The 20,016-nt window shown below is 43.8% G+C and overlaps 1 protein-coding gene across 6 annotated transcripts in view; it reads right to left on the bottom strand.

Annotated features, from left to right (window-relative positions):
* Positions 1–49: 49 nt before the first annotated feature.
* The window catches only part of TNNI3K (TNNI3 interacting kinase), a 44,647-nt gene continuing 24,680 nt past the window's right edge, over positions 50–20,016 (bottom strand). Inside the window, exons 18-25 of one of the 6 annotated variants that reach the window (NM_001204816.3) lie at positions 13,617–13,669; positions 13,077–13,129; positions 12,656–12,788; positions 11,070–11,179; positions 6,607–6,666; positions 4,856–5,025; positions 1,832–1,911; positions 50–548 (exon numbers count right to left, since the gene is read on the bottom strand). In NM_001204816.3, coding sequence (NP_001191745.2) covers positions 478–548; positions 1,832–1,911; positions 4,856–5,025; positions 6,607–6,666; positions 11,070–11,179; positions 12,656–12,788; positions 13,077–13,129; positions 13,617–13,669 — 730 coding nt within the window. In that variant the 3' untranslated portion in view covers positions 50–477. Of the gene's footprint in view, positions 1,912–4,728; positions 5,026–6,233; positions 6,667–11,069; positions 11,180–12,655; positions 12,789–13,076; positions 13,130–13,616; positions 13,670–20,016 lie in introns of those variants that run through there. The other 5 variants (XM_040704442.2, XR_001467870.4, XR_005861784.2 and 2 more) reach the window with 5 other exon arrangements.

The raw sequence follows: 20,016 nt of genomic DNA, 5'->3' as shown, positions 1-20,016 counted from the left end.
TCCCCCTGAAGCCTGGTGCTTCTTTAGTAAAGACCAACAAAGACATCGCTTTCTTCAAGGTGCCAGCTATTTTAATTACCAGTAAAGTTGTTTACAAGCACTTGGCCCTGTAAAGAGCTTTTCAGATCGTAGAAGTTTTTCCTGTTATTTTCAAGTGTCTGCTATTGATATGTTACCAGGAGATGTATAAAGCAGCCACAGGAGGGCACATATTGGTATGGATGTAAGCGCAGTCTGTTGCCCTGCTTTGTATTTTGTTTTCTAAGCTGGCTTCATTTCAGGTTTTCCTTCTGGTTAAAGGTTTGTTTTGGAGTGCCTCTGTTGCCACCAAAAGAAGCTGCCTCCTCCATGTCAGCAGCAGCAGGTGCTGGCACATAGCTCGTCATAGGGATGCTCACCACCAGCAGGTGAAGGGGTTCTATGCAGGGCTGCCCAGTCTGACTCTTTCTGCCCAATTCCTGGCATTGTGTGCTGCTCTCAGCTGCTTTCCTCAAAGCTGCTGCTGCAGGAGTGAAACCTCATGGTGCTCATGGGATCCGACACATAACCTGCAAGGTGCAGAGCGAAGCTCAGACCACACGGATACCTTTTTGCTGTGTGCAAATCTCCACTATCATCTACAGAGGAAAAATCTAAATAGGAAGTAAGCAGACCAATCATTCAGGGAAAGAGGTCATGATAGGTAGAGAGAAGCTTGGGTGAGTGGCACAACAATGAATCTCATTGTTTTAATAGCACAGTGGGAATCTGGCATTAAAAATACCTCATTTTTCCCTTTCAAAGAGGGCTTGAGAAAGCTCAGAACCAGCATCCTAGCATCTGATTTTAAATACATTTGGTCCTGATGCTACTACATTGTAAAGTTGTAAGCCATAGGGAACCTTGGTTTATCTTCTAATCAGGGCCTGCTGTACTGTGAGAGCTGGGCTATGAAGCACTGCCTTAAGGAGATCTCACTCATCCTCACACTATTCCTCACAAGTCTGTGCTGTCCTTCAGTGTCCAGCTCTGCTTCTTGGCACTGATGTTGCTGCTGTTCTCCACCATCAGCCCCTGGTTCCCACCATTTTTGTGTGATGGGCAAAGCAGACAAACAGCGATCACTGATATGGGCAGTGTCAAAGCCTCAGTCTTTGCCTGATCTGTGGCCCTTTTGGAAGAGCATATCAGAGCTTTGTTTCACACCTTGCACTGCTGAGCATACCAGCAACACTCTGACATCCATGAATGATCATATTAGAAAATACTTTCCTGCTTTGCTATGCATTCAGGGTTTCCTGGATTCTGATGCCTGGGGGCTGGGAAGAGCCAGACTGTCTGCATGGCTCTGGGCAGAGGTAGGAAGCACCATCTGTGGTGTGGGCACAGGGTGAAGGTAACTGTGGCGTGCTGTGCTCAGGTTTGCTCACTGAATGCTGCAGTCACAGGGGATGAGCTCTGGCTGTGCCAGCACATAAACAGGGAAGTGACACGTTGTCAACATGGCCCTGAAGCATCTTAGGATGTTCAGGCAAACAGATCAGCTTGTGCTGGTGGAATGAGCAGGACTGTGAGATGGCAGCTGGAGCCTTTCAAAAGAAAAAAAAATCACATACTTGATAGGTATGCCCACTTCTATATTGCTACACAGAAAGTCACGGAGCAGGGATTTACTGCTGCTTCACAACTGAGCACAAAGCAGGAGAATGGGGTGAGACCTCACAAGCTCCCGCTGGCTGTAACTTGCAGTGCGCACTGAACATCAGCTTTCTTATCAGGCTGTCAGAAAACTGCAGCTCTGTACTGGTTAACCACACTGAGATGCTAGGAGGAGCATTCTGCAATAACTCACCATTTTTGTCAATGGGAGGGTACTGGAAGTTTCTCCTCATGTCATCCAGAGACAGACCCTGAGAAGGGTGTTGCCCAGTGCTGCAAATCAGATAGAAGCTGTCAGTTCACATAAGATTAAGGAAAGTCACAGATTTCTACAGATGTGGAAGGAAGAGGCAGCCATGTGAAATACACGACCTACTTAAAAAGGAGACCATTAATTGTTGTCAGACATTGTCGTCAGGCTCTGGGGGAATATTAAAGGTGGAAAGAAGTGAAACATCAACATTAAGCATCTATAGTGCGATGAGCTGACGTTAAGCTGCCCTGACAGACAATTAAAATGCATTGCTATTACATCCAACTCCTTACAAGGCTGCAGCAGCCCACCTCTCATTACTTTTCACATAGCAACAGTTGCCATGCAAGAGGGTGGTTTGTGTTTGCTCAACAGAGCCAAAGTTACCAAGCAAGAAACAAACAAGTTTGCTGTCATGGCTGTTCCACCCCATGGTGCAGGGAGCTTTCATCAGGAGTGTTTCTGGGGTGAAATGGAGCTTCATGCTGCCACAGAGGTGTCAGAGCAGTTGGAAACAGGAGACAGCCCAGGAAAAACAGTCTGACTGGGGAAAAACCCCCAAACATGGCCCATTCCTGCTGAAAATGACCATACTTCCAAAACAAAGAAACAGGCCTAAGGAACAAATGCCATCAGAAAGTGAGGCTGTTAATCACATCAGTGTAACATGTAATTGAAAAACTAAAGAAACCATTCCCTTTGTGCTGAGCCTCTGGGTAAGCCTCCCTGAGGGCCTGGTGTTAGTTTGCATGGCAGAACATGCAACAAAAGCTCTCAACTTTAAGTAACTGCTAGGGTTACAGAAAATCTCCTTTTAGTGTGCTAACAAGCCTCAGCATGTTATGAGAACACTGAATTACAGGACAAGAGCTCCCTGCTTCCCTCTCCTGTAGCTACACTGGAACCCCAATACATCACTTTCTTACTCTTTTCCTCCATATCCATTACACTCAGGAGGGACTTCTGCCCCTTTACAGAAAATAAAAGGCTGGCTCACGTTTCTTCTGTGCTGACTCAGGCCCCATTTCCATGTCCTGTCAGTATGGCAAAGCAATTCCAGGGACCTCTTATGCTGCCAGATGGAAGTTTTGGGTGTCATCTGTGCTTTTAAGGGGGAGATTTCAGGGACTGCCTGCACCTGTTTGCCTCCTGTCTCTCCATCTGAGCCCCCAAATGGGCAAATGACCGATCCACCTCCCTGCTCCACTGCAGCTCCTCATTTCAGCTGACCATATTTCTCAGTTCCTACATCCCAGTTAACAGCAACAAGCTCTGCTATTACAATTTCTGACTGCTAAGTGGTGCTAAAGGGTAAAGTTTGGGCTAAGAGTGCAGCTCTTCTGACAGAGATCAAGAGCAGCAATGCTTGGTGAGGCTGAGATCTCTTCTTTTCCCTAAAGCGTTTGTATTTGCTGCCCTGTGTTTGCTGGGACAGCCTGGCTGCTGTCTGTCTTCTCCTCAGCCTGCACACCTTCACCTGTAGCCCAGACCGTGGCCTTTTCCAATTTTAATCATGCAATCATAAAATCACTGAGATTGGAAAACACCTCCAAGCTCATCCAGTCCAACTGCCCACCTACCACCAATATTTCCCACTAAACCATGCCCCTCAGTACATCTAAATGGTTCTTGAATACCTCCAGGGATGGTGACTCCACCACCGCCCTGGGCAGCCCCTTTCAGCACCTGACCACCCTTTCAGAAAAGAAATTTTTCCCAACACCCGACCTGAACCTCCCCTTGCACAACTTGAGGCCATTCCCTCTCATCCTCTCACCAGTTACACAGGAGAAGCTGACTGCCACCTCACCACAACCTCCCTTCAGGGAGTTGTAGAGAGCAGGAAGGCCTCCTGTAAGCCTCCTCTTCTCCAAACTAAACAATCGCAGTTCCCTCAGCTGCTCCTCATAAGATTTCATAACAATTCTATGATTCTATAACTGCAGATGACAGCACTACCCTGGTGGTGCTCACTCCTGATAGTGAGTCAGGAGTGAGTCATTGGTCAGGAGCACATCCCACCTCCTGCATTTTACCATATCACAATTTGGAAAAACCTGTACCTGAACATGAAGCAGGTGTACACAAACGCAGGGTAACTGGCCTCCTATGAGGACTAGCAGACCCTGCTATCCTAGTCTCATGTGACAGATGAACACAGAAAGCTCCTGTACGACTCAGATCCCCCAAACTGAAGTTACTTCACAGAAGCGATTGTATGAGCAGCTTTGAAACTGGAGCAGTGCTCCAACCAGGAGGGAGGCTTGTATGGCTCAGCAGTAATGCCACCTGATGCCACCAACCACGTTATTTAGGATTGCAATGCTGCCCATAGTCTAACCTATCTTTTCCATCTGTCACTGATGCCACACACCAGAATGTACTTTTTTTTTTTTTCCCAAGAAAAATGTGCTTTTTAGCTTTTTCTTGGTACATTTTTTCTCATTTTGAACACACTGCGATGTTAGCACTGGCTTTCCCAGACCTGCTGACAGGTGATGGGGATAGATCCAGCTAATGACTGCTCCTCTCTGTTCCCATGGATGGCTAAACATCAATCTTTAATTGCATGCAATAAGGAAGCACTCATTCTGCGTGTAGAGCCTACACAGGACAGGTCTTGATTTTCTACTAATTTAATGTTATTTGTAGTGAAAAATGCAAATGCTTAGCTGTTGTTTTGACAGCAGGACAGCTTCCTCAGCATTCAGATAACCCAGAGCCCAGTGCTATAGCAGCTACAGGAGAAGACAGGATTGTATAAGCACTCTTCCAGTCAGCCCTGGCAGGGGATCTGCTCTGTGATGCATCACCCAAGGCTTCCTGCATGGCCTTACCTGGTAGTGAGGGGCAATCCCTGCTACAGAGTACTCCCATTTAGGGCAGACGAGCCATGCAGCCTTGGGAAGAGCTATGGCTGTTTAGGAGCAAGAGCTCTCCTTGCCTGCAACGACAGGTATGTACCTCTGTGACCAGACAGCGTAAGCTCTTGCATTCAAAGCATATTCCAACTCAAAACGACTGCGTAATGCTGCGACGTGACTGCGGCCAGGTCCTCCACGTGCAACAAGACAGTCTGAGGACGAGGAGGGAGACAGAGAGCCACTGCTGTTGCTGGAGGCTGGAGACATCAACTGCATTTAAACAAAAACAGAGCAGGCACTGTTAATACACACAGCATATTATTTTTTTTCCCATCCGCTCTTGCAAGTTGTGTGCCCCATATTGCCTTTATAGTTTGGCTGAAAAGAACAGTGCCTCTTGACTTTGCGCAGCTGAGGACATTGGGTGCTGTCTACCAAACCAAGTGGTTGGTTCATTACCTCCTGAGGTTTTCAAGCTGTGGCTGGATGATTTCAGGAAGACCCATTTTAGCCCAGCCATGAGTGATATGGCTTGTGAGTGTTCCCTGTGCAGCCAGGAGGCATTGCAGCCTCCCCTGTGGGAGCCACCACCTGGGACTCTGCCATCCATACTGAATGGTGGCAGTGCTGCATGGTGGGAGCAGTCTGGTCTGAGTGCCTCTGGGTGGGAGTTCAGCCTGGTGGGACAATGCAAACACAGGGCTAGCACGTGAACATAAGGACATTACATATAAATGTACACAGCAGCAGGGACACAGCCTTGCTGGAGCAGGATGTCCTCACCACACCTGGATTCAAAGAGATTTAAAAGGAGCAGAAATGATATGCTGAGCAAGGAGAAGAAAAAGAAGAGGAATTAGAGGGAGAGTTCTCATCCTTCATTGGCTGCAGTATTTAACTTACTTACTATAGGTACTGTTCCTTAAAACTCTTCTCAGACAAGGCTTTACCCTGGACACAATGGAACTGAAATCTCACTCTCCAGCTAAAAAAAGCAAGCTTTTTTCCCCCCTTCTTTTTCTATCTAAGCTGTTGGCCCAGATCTCTTCCTGCATGCACTACTGCCTATGTATCACAGAAGCCAGCTGCCCCATGACAAGGAACACTTCCTCGTGATTCAGTGCTTCTCAGTTATTTTTTTCCTCACGCATAAAAGCTTCCACCTACACACTGAACAAACACCTTCCAGCTGCAGCCAGAGCACGGAGAAACATAATGGAGTAGGAGTACCTTTTCTGACTGTTAAAATCAAGAGCAGTGACATGCTTTAGAAGGAGTGATTTTTTTTTTTTTTCTAACTCTTGCAGGCATATACAAGCACACAGGAAATATAATTTCAGAAACCACAGCTCTGAGACAAGTTTGGTTTCTGTTTGGTCACTTCTATTACACAAAGATGAATGCTGACACATCCGTGACACAGCTGCCGTGCAGGAATTTGCCTTTGCATTCATCCTTACTATGTTTTCTCTTTCTACCTTTCTCCCAGAGGTCTCAGCCAGTTTTTCTTTCTTCCTTTTTAAACGAGGCAGATCTGGGTTTGCTGGATGGGGAGCACAAGCCTGCCGAGGCCTGCAGTGCGATGCCCTGCTGCTTGTGTGCTCTTCAGCATTCTTCCCTCTGAGCAGCTGCTGACACAGCAATATGTGGTTCCCATGGCCTCCCTCTGGCACCCATGAACACAGTATTGAAAATATGCCTTAAAAGCATGACGTTCTGGCTTGCAACAGGATGGAGCAGCTTGCAGACTCCAAAGCCATGGCTTCCCTCATTCCCTGATGCTCTCCCTGCTCGTACTCCTGAGCACACATCACAGGCACTGACGTTCCATAGAAGAAATGAAGCTCTTACCTCAATGTTGCACAGACATTCTTCTAACTTTGTGACCACTTCTGAGAATTCTGGTCTGCCCTGTGAACACAAGAGACAAAACAGAGCTGTGTAAAGCAGAAGGAGCAACCTGAATAGTTAAACAGACTCACAGACAGATGAGTGACAGATCCCCTCCATGTCCCTCCTTTGATTTTCATTGCATTGCTTTCAGTTCACTTGAGAACCTGGTGGGAGCTGCACGTTCAGTGCTAAGCTCTGAAATGAAGAGAGGCATGTTTATTGTTATCTATAACACGTTATAGGAAAAGGCCTTTAAAAATCTGATTTCAGTAAGACTTTTCCCACATTCTGTGCAAAATTCAAGTTACCCACAGGCTGACTGAGCTATCAATTGCCTTCTAATTCTGCCATGCAGCTCTCAAGCATTAGGAAGACTAAGTGATGTTGGAGTGATACTGATGAGCAGCAAAGAGCATTAAAATTCTGAAAGGGTGTTTTATTTTTATTGGTGCGCAATGAGCTGCTAACAAGATACAGTGACTCTATCCATTACATACTACTCGCCTAAGTCAACAATATAACATAACATCTTATTAATAACTTTAAGCAGAATAGGAGCTACTTGCTTATGGTTATTAGCAGCTGCTTCAGAGTTACATGGAATAAAACAAACAAACTGCCCCCTCATCTGTAACATAACATTAGTTCCTAAAATGGAAGACAAGTGCATTCAAGTATCCAGGAAACACTAATAGCACCAAAATAAAATAGCTAACCATACCCTGCATAGCAAACACGTTCTCTCTGCAATCTTCAAGCTGAAACATAAGGTTACAGCACAGAATATGGTAAGGGGACAAAGCTCTCCAAAGTCAGTTGGCAGCCCAGAGTCACACCAACCTCCCTCTGTGCTGTTCTGCTACAGCACCTACACACGTGCTTTAGTTCACTAACTCAGTTAAGAAAGCTTTCAGGTATCTAGAGCAAGGACAGGCTCAGGCACACGATTACCTGCTTTACTTAGCTAGGCTAACTGAAAGAGGAGCTCCACAGCTTTGTTTCCAGGGTGAAATTCAAAACCAGAGTCCTCAGTTCAGTACTATGAAGCACCAGATGCTACAAAGCTTCTGTAACACCAGAAAACTACATGTGCTCCAAAATCCCCTCCCGTTAATGTGTCTTGGAACTCCCACAGTTAAATGAGGTCCTTACATGCCAACATAGCACCAGCAAACCAAACATACAGAACAGTGATAACAAACCCAAAGCACACACCTCCAATGTGTTTCCTAGTGCAGCTAACCCACTCTAGAGCATGTTTGTTGACTCTTCAGACAGTTGAGTGCCATGTGCCAAAATGTGCACAACTGCTGCAGCAGCATGTGCAGAGATGGCCCTATGGTGCCCACAGCATCACTTGCCTGGCAAGAAATCCTCTGTGAGAAACACTTCATGGAGATAAACCTCAGCTGACTGCACACTATTCTCCATTGCTGAGCAACACTGTCAAACTCAGATGCTGTGAACAAACTCACCGTTCTGATGCTCAACAAAGGCCAGAGCAGTAACGCTTTCAGTGAGGCAGCTCTGATGGGTCTATGCAGGAGGTGACCACAGACTCTCAGAGTTGCAATTGCATTTTCACGTGCAAATACACAGAGCTGTGCATGAACCATCCAGTTAGGAGATACAGGTGGGATGCAGAACTGGAAGAGTTCTCATTGTCAGTCTGCTTTGGAAGATTTGATGCTCAATATGAGGACAGTGATCTAAAGACTGTTCAGTAAAGGGCTTTTGTTGCCCCTTGTGGTGTATTTGGATGGTCTTAAGCACCACAGAATCCTGCAGCGGCTCTGATGGCCCCACCAATTTGGGGGTGGTATTCTTACAGCTTCGCTTCGGTTGGCTTTCCCTTCAGTGCAGAAACAACAGGAATTTACAAAAGCCAACATAAAACTATCTTTCTTTAACCCTCATTTCCTAATCTCAGAAGGGAACACTATCACATTCTATTTTCTTTATTGCTGGTGCTATTGAGCTAATTGGGATAATCAGCTGAATCTCTCCAGTCATTAAAAAACTGTTCTGGCTGTAGCATGTGAGACAGGTGCAGCTCTAACTGCTTTACCACAGTAATGCTATGTTACAGCAGAGTCCTGTCACACAGAAGCTGCTGGGCTCCTACATAGAGTAACTGCAGTGAATACAATGTTTTGGCATTTGGAGTACAGTGGCTTTCTGTTCTAAGGAGTGTTTGAATTGGAACACGTATCTGAGGTCTATCAGCATTAATCAAAATCCCACCTGAAAAGTCAGTATTATCAACTGGGGAGAATATGTTTATATCACATTTACTATTGCGAACCTCTGAAAATTAAAGCCCATACTATATGGGGAAAAACTGAAGTAATAGAAAGAGCCACTGAGGTTTTGGAAAGCTGAAATAGGGAGCAGCCCATTTCAGGATTAGCAGTGATGTGGCTGATGAGAATGAGCCACTCCAGCAGAGATGTGCATGTGAAATGTATCTCAGACCAGCAACAACGATAATATGTTCCAGTGTTCCATTGGAACATTGCTTGACAGCTGTACCAACCTTAGAGAAAAAAATCCACTGCAAAAATTGAATGTAGCAGAAACATTGAGGATCTGGGAAATACACAAAAGCATTCCCAAAGAGGACAATGGGCTGAATCCTATCATCCACGTTGCTGTGGCCCAGCTTTCAGCAGAAATGAATGCTGCTCCTTGCTCAAGTCAAGTCACCCGTTGATACGAGTGCTCTGGGTAACCAGCAATTAACCAGAGGAAAAAAGAAAGCGCTGGCAGACAGCCTGCTTGGACCAACAACACTGGAGAAGATGGAATCAAATAACAGAAAAGAGGAAATATGATGGCAAATACGGTGGCACTTGATATAGATGAAGTTGAAAACATTATTTTTCTTACCCACAAATACTCCCCGCTGCCAATTGGAAAATACTAGAAGTTTTAGATAATGTGAAAAGCAAAAACATACCACTGCTATAAAGATTGCCAAGTTACACCTCATACAGTCAGCATCCCCAGTTCTATTGAATATGGAACTGCCTTACTGGACAGCAGTACCAGTCTTCAAAATAGCCGTGCTGTGCATACAATGGGCTTGTGGCATTGGCAAGGCCCTCACAGCAGTCAGCCTTGCCAAGGTAACAACGTACTCAAAGCAGCTGAAATGCCACTGGAAGAACACAAAGACTCATTACCGGAATTAGAAGACAGCAGTTTTGAGGCAAAAATTCAGGTGCCTTTAATTCCATGCAGAATTGATGAAGCTGAAAACTCTGCTACAAAAGCTGTACCGTACCCACCATCACCTGGGTGTGCTTATGTGTCACCTTTGGAGGCAACAGAAAGGAAGGAAAAAAGGAAATGACAGTGTTCCTTTTCTTTCTTCAATACCACAAACTCTCCCTGCCTTCCTGAAAGTTGTTAGCATTATTGCAGTAGGATTTTTCAAGAACTCAAAAACCATAAAGAAGTGTTTGATTAAATCATCAGGAAAAAAAATAAAGGTAATTCAGCTGAGGATATTTTACTCAGTTAATTGAATAATGGTATCAGTAATGGGAAGAATCAGACAGCAAATATCCGGCACTGCCAGAGACAAACAGGACAACACAGAATATAATTGAAAGAAAGATAAGACAGGGAGGTTAACTGGCCAGAACAGAAAGTGGTGTTTATGACCTCTAGCACACAGCATGAAATTAATTTAATGTGAGAATTCATATTTACAGAGCACAAAACCACATCTGCTCTTTAACGTGCAAGTTGCAGTACTTGAAGCATTACCGTGCTTGACTTATTAAAGTTTGCTTTGATAGAAACACAAACTTTTTAAACCATTTCTATGTCTGTGCATTGTGCTGAGAGCAACAGCCGTGAAGAAAGCAGCCCTGGAAAGAGGAGTGGTTGCAGCCTGTGCCTGTGTCCTGCACATAACTGCTCCTGGAGCCAGGATGGTGCCAAGGAGGGCACTGCTGCTGCCTTCAGGCCCTCTTGTCTTCTGCACAGCTCTGGTGCTGATATCTTTTCAGTGCATCAGGGAATAGCTTTACAGCACGGTAGAAAAATAGAAGTTTACGCTCTTTTAGCAAAACTTTTAGAGTAATTCTTTTGATGATCCAGATTTCATTTTTTCATGTGGAAAAATACCACTAATTCACCAAAAAACATCTGCAGAAGTCTGAGAACACAGAGTACTTTTCTATTCATTGCAAGTCAAAGCCAAACTTCTGCAACACAGTCACTCGAGTTTTCAGTGAACAGCCAACTGATCACCTGCCTTCCCCCTCTGCTCACCAACTGCTCTGTGCTGCTCACACTAGTGTCTGTCCCAGCACATTCTGCAGCAGAACTCATCTCAGTGAGCTTTTGGGGTGTGTGGAGCTGAACCCAGATCTGACTCTACTGTTGGGGCTGCGTGGAGCGACACTCACCTCCGGGCAGGCATTCCAGCCCCGCATCAGCAGCGCACAGATGGGTTTGGGGATGGAGTACCCAATGGGTGGGCGGATGTGGTGGTACGCCATGTCTGCTGCTGCTGCCGCTGTGGGAAGAGCCCAGCACAGAGTGGTGAGCATCCAGGAGGTGCAGAGCCCCTAGGGAAGCATAACCTATCTGCTGACACACAGCTGGGGCACAAAGCACACGACCACTGTGCCCATGGGTAAATCTTGTTGCTTAAAGAGGCTCCAAATCCAAACTATTTCTACAGACAGCTAAGACAGTCCGTGGCACTGAATGGAATGACATTACAGCTATGGCTAAGCAGGGTTGTAGACAAAATAATTCTGGCTAAGCCCTAAAAAATGACCTGTGGTCAGAGCATGTGGAATATGCAGGGAGCCGTAAGATTGCAATCATGAGATAGCAATGATACTGTAATTTTTTAAACTATATCCTGTTATTGTGACAGCCTTTGTCATGAGAATAATTTCAGCCATGGTCCATTCTGACTGCAGCTTTTGGCTGCACTCCATTGCTTCAGAATGCTAATATCGTGTAAATCCTGTGATGCTGTGACTAAAAGGGACAGGAGAAGCAAACACAGCTTGTTTAATGTTGGCTGTCCTCTAGTGAGTGTACATTTGGAACCATACTTTGCCTAGCAGACACTATGAGAAAAGAGAAGGCAAATGTAAAATAAATTAGGAGTGCAGTGAAGAATACTCCCTCTGTTCACCAAAGGTACTGCAATGTACCTACTGGCAAATCTTCTTGTGCCAAATTAACAATTTCTGCCATCACTTTCACAGGGTCAGGACAGAGAGAAGGGGAAAACACACGACATGTTTTCATCTGTGTATCTATCATACTTGACAAAGTTTATTTCTCACTATTGTTTTGGTCTCCTTTCTCTATCAGCAGAACTTTTCTTCAGCTAATAAGCATACTGGTTAAAAACACTGTAGAGAGACTGCACTGAAGAATGTGTTACATTTCATTTAGTATTTGAGTAATTTATAAAGCAATTGACCTAATCAGGGAATTGCACAGTGATAGGCTGCTAAGAAACAGAATTAGACATACAGATGCACATGGAAAAATAGATGAGTGAGCACTGATGGATTTATGCAATATTAGCACCATTTATATTCTGCTTGAGCACAAACAAAAAGCCCACAGATCTGTCTGATAAATCTTACACATCTCTTCCCCCAGCAACTGTATGCTGTACCTCAAACCCACTTAAAACAAAACAAGAAATTCACAACCTTTCATGAGTTTCTCAGTTCCTGGAGTGAAACGCATCAGTGCGGTTCCACCAGGCTGCCCAAAAGCACAGACACAGACCCACCCTGGGCCATGGGAGGACAAAGTGCAAAGGCTGCTGTCAGTGGCATGGGATGTTGAAAACCTCTACCGTAACAAAACTAAATAGTAGATGGCATTACAGTGGGGTAGATCTGTCCCTTTCACTGAGTCTTGGCACCTAATAACGCTGGTTAGTAAAATACCAATTAACCCTCTTCCATGCAACTAGTTCAGAGCCCTTTAAACATTAATTCACTGCATATCTTACCCGGCTTTAGGTGAGCAAATGGAATTTCTCCTGTTAGCAGCTCCCAGAGACACAAAGCATAGCTGAACACGTCAGCTTTTATGGTGTACCTCGTGCACTGAGTGAACACCTCGGGGGCCATCCAGCGCAGGTTCTGCACGCAAGGAAACATCAAATATTTATTAACAGAGTTCATTTCCTCCCATGTTTTTTCCTCTAGTTATACTGTTGCTTTTCTTTCTTTTTTTTTATTTTTATTTTTTTTTTAATATTCATAGATCTTTGCTAGTAAAAGAGGCTTAAAGGAAAAAAGTATTAAAACAGCTCCAGTGTTGTCCCAGTTCATCAATCCCATCAAACCTACTTTTAAGGTCATTTTCTCCTAACCCAACTTCACCCTTAAGCTTTACATTAACTACGTGGAACAAAAGAAGAAACAAACCCCGGGCTGTTTTGTCATGTTGTCTTCATCCAGGGATTGCAAAAATCTTGATTCTGAAACACACACAGAACAAAGCTGGCTTTACTACTAAGTCACTACAGGCACCTGCCTTATAAAAAAAGCCTTTGCAAGAGGTACTTCTTCATAACACCAGGGTTTGGAAAATCCAGACAGCCTGCGATGGCTGTTGTTCAACAGCAGTGCATACAGACAGTGAGACTTCTCAAACCTGCGTGCCAAATGCTGCACTGGTATAAACCCACACCGGTGTGGCAACATTTACAGCAGTGTACAGTAGCTGAGGATCTATCTCAGAATTGGTGACCTCATGGCCACTTGTCCCAATCAATGTGAGTACATCCAGGTTTGCAGCAAGCAGTGACCGAGCCCTGCAGTGGCATGAGGGGTATTCTCATCCTTAAGAGTCTTTTCCCACTCCTCTCATAATAAAATGAAGAACTTCCTTAGCATTTCCTCAGTAGGCACATTTAGTTTTAGATTATTTGAAGTTAGTTTATAGATCTATCATAAAATCATTACCTCCAAAATCAGCAACAACTGCATGTCCATCCTCATACAGCAGGATATTGTGACTAGAAAAAAATTAATAAAGATAATAAAATGCGTCTTACAGATGGTGAAAATTTTTACAATTCTTGCTTCATAGCTGAAGTCCTGACAACTTCAAACCCCCTGCTTAAGAAAATGAACATCTTAAAATGTCTCCATCTGCTGATGAGAAGGCACATCACACATCCTGTAGCTTTCCTCAGCATCTAGGATGAAACTTGTTCCTGCTCAAACTGATGGAGGTCTGTAAGATTTCAGTCCTGCCCTCCATTCATGTTCCAATTACATGATGTCCTTTTCTGTTTTGCTTTGGAGATCTAGCAGAGCACGGCTGGTAACGTAAGTCCAAGCCAACATCCAGCAAAAGGTGGACACTTTCTGTTCATTCTCTGTGGTTCTGTGTTCAGCTATCATGATGACAGCAGTTCAGACAGCAAAACAGGTAAGGGCAGCTGATCAGAGACATTAATTTAAAACTCCAGATTAACAAAGAACACTACACAAAACAAAACGAAACCAGAAAGCTTTTTTTTTTACCTGCTTCCTGGGGAAACCCAGGACACAACAATCAAGCTCTTTAGGTTCAAAGGAAAACATTCTCTTTGTAAGATGTCTGCTCTGACATCAACCTGCTGCGTTACCAACATGTTATCCTTGTTCTTCTTCCTGTACTCCTATCACTCCCAGCAGTGCCATGCTCAAAAGAGATTCACCATTGGTCCAGGAAAATATGACATTTATATGTTAGATGTATACGCTAAGTTTTTATCTCTATGTAGGCTCTTAATCTTTGCCCCAGTTCTTGAGGTAGGAAGGAGGTAATAAATGCAGGAAGACTCATTCAGTCAGCAGTTGTATGGGGCAACCTCTGTCAGAACACCTGAGATCAAAGAAATTATTTACCCAAGATAATTACTTGCACTGACACAGAGAGGTGCTTTAATTTCAGTGAAGTCTTTGAAACCATGGGAACTACAAGGCTCAGTGAATGTAAAGAATTGGGTAACCAGCACTCTACCTAGTGCTGTTGGCAGAGAGATATTTGAAGGCTTAAAGTTAAATCCACTGGATTTGTCCTAAAACTACCAGGGCTGAAGATATAAATTAGGAGATGTGTGGTGGCTTAAATGCATTTGTTGGGTTAATATGAAGAAAATTCAGCTTTATTTGCATGTTATTTATTCAAATACAGTGATGGATGTGGATAATGTCTGAAAGGAACACGTGTATGTGTACAGCCCATCAATTGGAGGATTTCCAGAAAGAAGCTTATAACTATGAAAAAACAGCTACAAAATATTTCTACAAAAGACTATAAATATTTAACAGTTTCACACAAGTGTGATCTTGTGAGCAGCTGGGCAGGACAGCTGCAAATCAGATCCAAATAAGAGAGTAACTCTTAACACTGGAACTGTGAAAAGTGAAATACTCCAATTATGTAGAACCGAATGGACATTTATTATACTTTTTCACCTTGTTAGCTTAAAATAAGAGGAAAAAAAAGGAACATTACAATTGGAAATGAATGCTTTTTTTGGGGCACCTTATCTAAGAACTTGCACTGAATAGAAAAAAGATTAGAAAATACACATGGAAAAGGCAGAAATTCCATTTTTTTCTTTCAAATGATAAACTGAGCGATATTGTCTATGTTAGCTATTTCACAGGGAATCTGCTAGTTCACATTTATGTGCTACCTAAAGGCATTCATCTTTAGTTTAGTGAAGGAGGTCAGTATCAAAGGATGATGAAGAACTGGTGGAATGCAAAGATGCAAATAACCAGGAGTCTGAGATCATACTGTTTGGAATATGCCTCTATATTTAGATTTATGAGCTGTGCAGCCTGCACCTGTCATACGGATCTCAATTCCCCATGGCAAACCTGAGTTCAGACAAAGATTAAGGCTGCCTTTTGTTTCAGCTTTACAGCTTCATCCAGAAATACCAGATCTGGAACAGAGCAGGATGCTGCACAAAGCACCCTACTTGTTTAGTAATTTGTCAAAAACAAGACAAAATTAGTAGCAGTTCCAGCGCATTATTAACCTCGCTCATCTGTTAGCTTTGGGTTTGAAACCAAGGTCAACCATACAGCTGTTTGAGTGATGTCCTTTTCCCAGTTAAATGAGCTAAGCAGGGAATGCTCAGAGAGTGAGTTGTGATGGAAGGACACTTGTAAATAGCCTCACTGCAACTGAGAGGCATCACAGCACTTGTACATTTTAGGGCACTTTTAGGATTGAAGAACTCTTGAGATAAGAAACATCTTAGAAGTGAGCTATGACTTATCTGGAACAACTCTTTAGAGTGCACCAACACATTGCACTTCCACTGCTCTCTGCTCTTTGCATTCTTAAGAACACAGGAATTGCTCATACATGACATGAATGGCAGAAGTGTGCAAGGGCCACCCAGAGCCACGGACAGCTGCTGCACGACTCTGTGAAGAACTCAACACCAGACAGAAGTCACAGCCTTGCAAGCAGCATGCCTGCACTGAGAACTGCTCTTCCCACACTCATCAGCCTTCCCCAGAGGCAGGGATACATGGCCTCAGTGTACTAGCATGACAAATACCAGTGTTGCTTTTAGCTCACGATTGGTGTTTCCAAGGAGCATGAGCATGTATTTGTGTGGCTGTACCAGCCCACCTGCAACTGAATCAGGAATTCTTAATGTGGAGCTGCACTGAAGAAGAAATTCTGACTCTGTAGGAACTTACAGTGGAAAAAAATCCACCTGTACATATCTGGCACTTCCACTGCAACATTAATTGAATCACTATACTGGGGAATTGGAATTAGTCTGTTTTCTGTCTGCACATATGTTGACAATTGGAGGACATCAGCAGACAGAGCTGTGATTCTAAGCCACACAGTGGGAAATTGGATATACAAGCTGTCCTCCCAGGTGGCTGGCATTAAAACAAGTAACCAACCTGGTACAAGCACCTGTCTGTCCTCCCTATGAAGAGAGGAAAATTTCATTCTAGAGCAACACAGTGCTTAAAACAGTGGCTCCTCCAAAGCTGCAGTAATTATTACACCTTGATTGAAACTCCTGGTGTAAGAGCCCCATCTCTCCAGCATTCTCTGGCTGTTGGATGGCCTTTGCTTTTGCTGGTGGCAAATCCTCCACCAAATGCTTAGTTTAGTGGTTGGCACCCCCACTCACAGCAAGGGGGTTGGAACTGGATGATCTTTAAGGTCCCTCCCAGTCCAAACCGTTCTCTGATTCTATGAAAGGTGTTCTGGTTTCAAGTCCTCTGCCAAGGGGAAGGAGGCAGAAGGAAAAGCCTGGAAGAAGGACAAAGGAGGGGTAAGCATGCCAAAGTGTAGTGCAAACTGCAGCTCCATCAGAGGAGGAAAATCAAAAACTGAATTCTATCCACACTAAGAGGCTCTGCAGACCGTGTTCAAGTTGCAGTGCTGTAGAGATGCCCCCATACATGCAGTCTGTTGCATACACTGGGGACACTGTATTTTATTTTCTGCCTGTCCAGCTCTCTGTTCTCTCAGAATTTCATCCCCTTTTCATTTGATCATGAGGATGTCTAACCTTAAAAGAAGGACTGCATTCTCCCTGCAGCTATCAACACTCATCTCCTTCAGTATCTGTATTTCCAGGCTCTCGGCTGTGTATCTCCAGTGAATATTGTAAAGGAAAAGGTTTAGAACTACAGGGTAGCTTGAGCTAGCTTCCATCCAAAAAGCATAAAGGTAAAACTCCTGCTGTGAGATGTTTCATTTCTTAATAATTACAAAAAAATATATTGTAAAGAACCTGAATAACTGTAACCTCCCATTCCTACCTTACTCCACAGTTTAAGAGTTAACAGATAGTCATTGAATAAAGCACACGTTGATTTAAAACAAATTAAACCTGCCATCCAGTTCTGCCTCAGCTCTTAGCTATCATTTTGCTATTTCCTTTATAACAGCAACAACCCCCTATTGCCCCCCCAAAACACACACAAGTAGAAATGAGAATTCAATATAATGCTTCTCTACAGGTGCATAACAGAACAGACAGCACACTGCTCCTTGCTGTACCTTTTAAAATCACATGGATAGGAAAGAGAGGGGACTCAGTTCTACATTCCCAGATGGTAATGAGGTCTGGAAGTGAGGCCTTGTCTTTGGGCACAGCAATGCCATGCCCCAGTTGTGTGTCTGTCAGCTTATGGAGCGTTATCACCTCCAAGGGTCAGAACTGGGCAGGGTGACTCCTGCCAGTGTCTCTGCTTATTTTTGAGCTCAGAACTAATAGGGAAATTGCAGCCCACTCACTGCTTTCCCAAATGAGCCTAGAGGGTCTTTTCTGCTACAGTCTGGTTCTCTGGCAAAACAGCTTGATGTAGCACATAACAGCTAACACTTAACTTTATTTGAAAGCCTCAGATAGCTTCTTTCAATACTGAAAGCGTTAAGAAACATTTACCTCATTGGTAATTCTATTTCAGTGGGTTTTGGCTCAGTAACAAATCCACATCTAGGCTGAGCTGTGATTTGCTGACGGCCATCCACAAAGAACAGAAACTGAAAAAAATTTACCACTCCTAATTTCTCTGCCTGCCTGCTGACCGCATCAATGGCGCATCAGTGTTACTACACAACTTCAGAGCAACAGAAATAGAGATATTTTCAATTAATCACATGCAACTAGCATCTTAATTATTTACTCAGGTACAAGGATTTTTTGCAGAACAAACTCCTCAAGAGAAACAACAGAAGCCAATTCACAGCATACCATTTAAAGCAGGGCTGAATGAGGATTTAGGAAAACAGAACAGTTCTGCAATAGTTACTAGTATCTGGATTTACAAATTAAAGCTATTAGGCTCTACTACAACCTCCCACGTAACACTTAACATTCAGCTCCTCTGAACTGATAAGCCTAAGTACTGTGGCTGAACAGCTGCTTTGGATGCATTCCTCATTGGTAAGACAGTCACTCTGACAGCCAAAAGGCAGTGACTACAGCACAGCCTTCAGTGTGATTATAGCACAGATTACATCACTAAAACGTACACCTTGCTGGAAGGCTTTTAGCCTGCACTGTTACACACACCTTGCACGTGCATTAAGTTTGTAACGCATAGCAAGTCTGCAACAGACATGGAACCACAATGAACCACAGAACACAATTCCTGCAGGATACTGATAGTAAGCAGAGACCAGGTTAATGTCCCAGGGAAAACTAAGCCTTGAGGTCTTGAAAAGAACCTCATTTACTTGGGTAGGTGGAAAACAAAGCCAGACATGATGGGAATGCTTCAAGATTTTGGCATTTTGTTTTGTTCTGAGTTAGGATGGAAAGAAATGTCTGCTTTGTGTGTGTGCATGAACAGTGCAATTTCCTGCTCCCCTGTAAATAATCTGACTGAAGTGTTCCAGTACTAGTTCGCTCTTTGCTAGCCCACATATTACAGCAAGTTCTAGAAGCCTGCGTTCTTCAGTTATCAACAGGAAAAATATTAGTCATTCCCAGGTGTAACTTCAATAAACTTTATGCATTACTGAAAATAGAGAAGATCTCCACAAATTCTATGAAAGGAAGAGGCTCAGAGAGAGTTACGACGGCCGGACGAGGTTTGTGTGCAGAGCGGTCACTAGAGGGGGATGCAGGGCACCATTTGCAGGCACGCCTCAGTGCCTCCTAATCTCCCTTCCTCGTGGATCTCCACGCAGGGACCAATTACAGCCTTCGGTAATACCTACTTTAGCTTAAATGTACTGGCTCATTCTGGAGAGAGAATTCAACCTATGTTTTATTTGACAACAGTAATAAGCACTGGGTGGAGAGAAAGTGGAATACTGTTTCAGATATTCTACATAAGAATGCTATGGTTATGGAGTAGTAAGACACAGCTGCATGTTTAGGACTGCAGTAATTTCACATTGCCATCCATATGGACTATAGGACTTCCCCTTGGGAAAACTGATTTGACTTGTGCCCACTGGGTCTGATGGAGTTGCTTATGATATGGAAAGTGAAACACAAACAAGATTTATAAATTGAATTTGAGGTTACTGAGGAGTTTGGAACTTCAGTTACAGACACCACACCATGTAACCTCAGACAGGAATCAGAGTTTATAGTGGCTAAAAACCTATGGTGAGCTGGGAGACACTAGGAAGAAAAAGGAAAAGCTCACCTGAAAAGACATAGAGCATCAAATAGCCTTTTTTGGAAGGCACCTTCTTTTAACATGAAGTATAAAAGCCCTGTGACTATCCAGGGGAAGGGGAAGAGGCCAGCTGATAGAAACAGAACACATAAAAATTTGAGCAAAGGTAAGCTATGACAAGACTGATTACCTGTTCCTTAAAGTCTTGAATATACAGTGATATTCCAGGTGAAAT

This window comes from Gallus gallus, chromosome 8 (genome assembly GCF_016699485.2).
Source record: "Gallus gallus isolate bGalGal1 chromosome 8, bGalGal1.mat.broiler.GRCg7b, whole genome shotgun sequence".
Lineage (NCBI taxonomy): Eukaryota > Metazoa > Chordata > Aves > Galliformes > Phasianidae > Gallus > Gallus gallus.
This window is presented reverse-complemented; position numbering and strand designations above follow the sequence as displayed.